At 35.5% G+C, this 6,149-nt stretch overlaps 1 protein-coding gene across 1 annotated transcript; it reads right to left on the minus strand.

The window, feature by feature from the left end:
* Positions 1-4,599: 4,599 nt before the first annotated feature.
* Positions 4,600-5,541, minus strand: LOC118662977 (olfactory receptor 52E2). Its single transcript, XM_036322166.1, has one exon. The coding sequence runs from the start codon at positions 5,533-5,535 to the stop codon at positions 4,600-4,602; it is 936 nt and encodes a 311-aa protein (XP_036178059.1). The 5' UTR covers positions 5,536-5,541.
* Between the last annotated feature and the right edge of the window lie 608 nt (positions 5,542-6,149).

The raw sequence follows: 6,149 nt of genomic DNA on the forward strand, positions 1-6,149 counted from the left end.
AGAAGACATTTTGCCACTTCTACTATGGGTAATGGGTATTCCTTCTCTCTCTCTCTCTTCTCCTTTACCTCCCTTGCTCTTCCTCCTATTTCTCTTTCTTTTGTTATCCATTTTTCTTTTTTTCTCTCTCTTTCTCTCTCCTTCCAATATTTCTCTGTCAGCCTGTTTTAGTGTATCTTACTATAGCTTTATCCACCTGCCCTGTCCCTCCCCTCCTACCTTTGTTTAATATTCTGTTCCATTTACTCTCAAAACATAAACAGCTTTTTTTTTTCTTATTGGTTTCATTGAGTAGTCGATTGATTCAGTAAATGGATTACTTGAGATAATGAAGAGACCGAATTAAGTCCCCAAATTAATGAGCATGCCACAGGACCAGAATATGATGAGCGTGGGGGAACAGCATTTAAAAATATATTCATCAAAAAGCTACATTAGAAGGAATTAGAAACAAGAAAGTGTAGGTAAAGGCAGGAGGCCTGGGAACTAAGCAGAAGGAAAATATATTCTTACAGGTATTAGAAATTTAGTGTTTAAAACTAAATACATAAGCATCTCATTAAAATAGTTTTTATATGGTTTATAGAAGCAGTATTCATTTGGATACAATTTGGTCATATCAAATCTCTCTCTCCTCTTCTTGAAAATAATTTTTAATTGCCTGGTCTTGTTGATACACGTTGGTTGTAAAAGTAATTTGCTTTACAAAAATCAACTGTGTGTTTGTTAAGAAAACAGAGAATTTCTGCAATGAAATATGTTGAGAGTGAAACGTATAGATCTGCAAAATACTACCAAACTGCTCAATAGGAAGAGCCTATTTCTATTTGGGGAGTGAATACACGCTCAGATAGCAGGCATAAATTAACTATTGTTATGGACTCCCAGGACTACTTTTCTATTAGGTACACAAAGGCATTTCCAGAACAGAAAACAGCATGAGGATGATCAGAGAAATTTGATAAAACCTTATTTTTGCAGATTCATATATAAGGTGGAGCAGTAGAGTTAATACAGAGATTGAAAGGACCAAACAAGTAGGGTAAGATTTACATCAGATCATGTACCACCTGTTTTCTATGTTAAAGAATTTGATATTTGACTTTACTTACTAGATTTATTACATGAGAGGTTCTCTCATGTATAAGCGAGGGGCAAATTATATTGTTATGAGGAAAAGAGAGAATCTGGATACATAACATGGACTTAAGTTGTAAGAGAATATTATTATTTTGTTGTTTCACAGATAACTGCTATGTTTGGACCTTATTGAACATTATTGCTTTCACATTATTCTTACATTTAATTGTAAATTTTAAAATTAAAACTATAAGTAGATCCTCTAATATACTCAAAGTACTGTGATACACTTTGAACATTATTGGTTAATGGATTTTATTCTAAGTTATACACGTATGGATTATAAGACTAAGAAAGAGGTGCCCACAAATTTAGGTACGGGAATCCAACCATAGTATATTTGAAATCAGTACTAGTATGACCTTAAATTTAAAGTAAAAATACACAAATAAATTACTCAAAATCATAAAAAAGGCAATACTTCTAAAGCTCTTATTGTGTATCAGGCATAGTTTTATATACTTTATATGTATTCTTTCATATCATTCTAGCAGCAATCCTCCGGTATAGGTGCCATTTCTGTGCTGTAACAGGTGAGCAAAATGAGAAGTGCAGACTTAGTTTGCCCAATGTCACGCAGCAGTGAGACATGGAGCCTGGATTCCAAACCAGCCAGTGTGATTCCAGTTCAATTTTTACAACTATACTACAATGTAATGATATGTATAACTTTAATGAAATACTTCAAGATATTCTTTTCACAATGGAACTTTTCATGATTCAGTATTAAGTGAAAAGTTGAAAGTTATAAAATTGTATACAGTATGCAGAATTTCAAAAAATGTAATTTTTAGATATAAATTTATCAGAATTTAAGCAATTTATGCCTAGGCAGTGAGATTTCTTTTTTGGAAGTTTTGTTAATTACTGAAATGTTTAATGTTGGACATATGTGATTTTATCATCATAAGATACCATTAAACCATGGAAGAAATAAAAGATGATTAAAAGAAAGTAACATTTGGTATCTACTATTTAATCATTTCTTCTATTTCACATTTTTGGTTTACTTTTTAACTTAACTTAAAAATGAAAGCTTTTGCCAATGTTCCTAAATACACATAACACTCCTGTATTTCACATCTTAATTATTGACCATCACTATCCCATTTCCAACATCTTAAGGAAAATAAAACATGGATTTATCCTTGACACATCTCTTTCTCTCACAATCCACATACAAATTTTGAGTCAACTGCATTTACTCTGCCTTCAAATTATATGCAAAATATGAGCATTTGTTGAGATAAAGCCAAGCTCTGAGTACTTCTTTTTTTAAAAAATATATTATATTGATATTTTACAGAGAGGAAGGGAGAGAGATAGAGAGTTAGAAACATCGATCAGCTGCCTCCTGCACATCTCCTACTGGGGATGTGCCTGCAACCCAGGTACATGCCCTTGACCGGAATCGAACCTGGGACCTTTCAGTCCACAGACGGACGCTCTATCCACTGAGCCAAACCGGTTTCAGCTCTGAGTATTTCTTGAGATAAATCCAAGTTGTTAATTTAATTACTAAAATAAACTCAAAATGGATAAAGGACTTAAATGTATGACAGGAAACCATAAAAATGGATAAAGGACTTAAATGTACGACAGGAAACCATAAAAATTCTAGAAGAATCCAAAGGCAACAAAATCTCAGACATATGCCGAAGCAATTTCTTCACCGATATAGCTCCTAGGGCATTGGAAACTAAAGATAAAATAAACAAATGGGACTACATCAAAATAAAAAGCTTCTGCACAGCAAAAGAAACCATCAACAAAACAACGAGAAAACCCACTGTGTGGGAAAACATATTTGCCAATGTCATATCTGATAAGGGCCTAATCTCCAAAATTTATAGGGAACTCATACAACTTAACAAAAGGAAGATAAACAATCCAATCAAAAAATGGGCAAAGGACCTAAATAGACACCTTTCAAAAGAGGACATTCAGAAAGCCAAGAGACATATGAAAACATGCTCAAAGTCACTAATCATCCGAGAGATGCAAATCAAAACAACAATGAGGTACCATCTCACACCTGTCAGACTGGCTATCATCAACAAATCAACAAACGACAAGTGCTGGAGAGGATGTGGAGAAAAAGGAACACTTGTGCACTGCTGGTGGGAATGCAGACTGGTGCAGCCACTATGGAAGACAGTATGGAGTTTCCTCAGAAAACTGAAAATGGAACTCCCATTTGACCCTGTGATCCCACTTCTAGGAATATACCCCAAGAAACCAGAAACACCAATCAGAAAGGATATATGCACCCCTATGTTCATAGCAGTACAATTCACCATAGCTAAGATCTGGAAACAGCCTAAGTGCCCATCAGTAGATGAATGGATTAGAAAACTGTGGTACATCTACACGATGGAATACTATGCTGCTCTAAAAAGGAAGGAACTCTTACCATTTGCAACGGCATGGATGGAACTGGAGAGCATTATGCTAAGTGAAATAAGCCAGTCAATGAAGGAAAAATACCACATGATCTCACTCATTCATGGATAATAGAGACCATTATAAACTTTTGAACCAATAATAGATACAGAGGCAGAGCTGCCTCAAACAGATTGTCAAACTGCATCGGGAAGGCCGGTGAGGGTTGGGGGCAGGAGGGAGGGGGGTAAGAGATCAACAACAACAACAACAAAATATAAGATCTCTAAAAGAAATAAGATATATATTTGAGATCTTGGGGCAGGAAAATATATCTTAAAAAGGACACAGAAAAGAAGATACCTTAGATTTTATCAACATTAAAATATTTTATTGTTTAAGGAAACAAAAGATGAAGGGGCAAACCACAGACAGGGAGAAAATATTTATAATACATAGTTCTAACAAAGATTATGTAACCAGACACATAAAGATATTCTATAAGCCCATTATTAAAAGATAACAATATAAAAGAGTGGGCAAAGAACTTGGACATGTACTCATAAAAAAGATAAGTAATATAAATTAATACAAGAAAAATGCCTAGAAGTTTTAATCATAAAGAAAAATACAAGTTTTCTTTTTAATAAAATGCCCTTTCATGACTCAGTAGATACAGACAAATGATTGACAACATGAAGTGGTGACAATACAAAATGACAATACAAAAAAGGAACAATTATAAATCTCATAAATTGATGGTGGAGGGTGAAAAGTATTATAATGTTAAATGTACATTCTGCTACACCCCTCCTATGACCTAAAAATTTCACTTTGTAAAGCATACAAAAAGGAGAAAATAATACTACCTGCTAAATAAAATTATAAGGGACAGAGAATGCAGCAATGGATATTGAGAAGTGGTCTGAAAAGAAGATGGAAATAAGACACTTTCAGAGGAGAGCCAACATAAATACATATTTTGACATAGTTGTTGTATGAAAGTATTTTTCTAACTTAAATTTCATAAAATTTCACAATGAAAATCAGTTAGTAGTGTCATTATGTTTCCATTCCTTATTTCTGTAATAATATTTTCTTCACACAATCATAGATCTGCTTGGTTCTGACTCCACATATGACAGGGTTGAGCATTGGTGGCACTACGACGTAAAGATTGGCCAGGAGTATGTGGATATAGCGAGGGACATTCCGGCCAAAGCGATGTGTCATGAAGGAAAAGAGGGCGGGTGTGTATAAGGCAAGAATCACACAAACATGAGAACCACATGTGCTGAGAGACTTGAGCCGGGCTTCACGGGAAGGAAGACGGAAAACAGCACGGAGTATCTGAACATAAGAAAGGGCAATGGATATAATGTCAAACACTAGATTACAAATTGCACATAAACCATAAATAATATTGATCTTGATGCTGGCACAAGACAGGCGAGCAAGACCCATGTGCTCACAGTAGGTATGAGGAATGACACGATTCCCACAGAAGGGCAATCGCAAAATGAGAAATACAAATGGAATCACAAAAAAAAGTGACCGCACTACCACTCCAAGACCAATCACAGACACAATCTTGTTGGTGAGGATGGTACTATATTGGAGTGGATTGCAGATGGCCACATAACGGTCATAAGCCATTACCAAGAGGACTGATGATTCCATCAGTGTAAAATTGTGAATAAAAAACATCTGGGTGAGGCAGGCATCAAAGATGATCTCCCTAAGATTGAACCAGAAGATTCCAAGCATCTTTGGGATAGTAGCTGTGGAGAGACCCAAGTCAATGGTGGCCAACATGGCCAGGAAGTAGAACATCGGCTGGTGGAGGCTGCTCTCAGCCTGGATCACAAACAGAATAGTGAGGTTCCCTATGAGTGCAATCATGTACACAGCACAGAAGGGTAAGCCAATCCAAATGTGGAGCGTTTCCAGTCCTGGGACCCCCAGCAACAAGAAGGAGGAGGGGTGAAACTGAGTGTCATTGGGAAGAGACATCCTGATAGGTAATGCATAAGTCTTCAGAAATTTTTGTTCATCCAATATACGAGCCACCAGGGAGTGTTCTGTAGCTTTGAAGACCTAAATATAATTTAAGAACACTTAAGCCAACTTTTCTCATTATCGTTATTATCACCAATAGAGTTATCACCAATAGAATCTCCCCTTCAAGTTTGACTAATGTAAGATTCTGCCAGCTTATAAATAGAGTGATGACAATTAGTTCCAGTTAATTAAATGACAACACACAGGGATAATAACTATCAACAAAAGAAGGAAGTCATCAACATTTATGACAAAATATAAAATGTACTTTAAAGGGTTAAAAATGGTCCATCTGATAGTATTGAGCCATGTTTTTATTGATTTTTTTTTTAGAGAGAGAGGTTTTTTGATTACCTTGTGAGTCCCTATTAAGCTTTTGTTAACTTGATTTGTGTTAGAGCACACAAAGATTGATAGAACACATCCTCTCAGCATCCTGTATCATCATTTAGGGGGACAGTATAATTTTGTGTTCAAGAACAAGGGCTCTAGAGTCAGAACACTTCTATTGTTGCTAAAAACTTCTAAAGGTGACATTAGAAAAGTTATTTGGCCCAGCCGCTGTG

Source organism: Myotis myotis, unplaced genomic scaffold (assembly GCF_014108235.1).
Source record: "Myotis myotis isolate mMyoMyo1 unplaced genomic scaffold, mMyoMyo1.p scaffold_m19_p_10, whole genome shotgun sequence".
NCBI lineage: Eukaryota > Metazoa > Chordata > Mammalia > Chiroptera > Vespertilionidae > Myotis > Myotis myotis.

Coding starts and splice junctions, on each gene's coding strand:
- LOC118662977 (XM_036322166.1), bottom strand. CDS start 5,535: ATGTCTCTTCCCAATGACACTCAGTTTCACCCCTCCTCCTTCTTGTTG.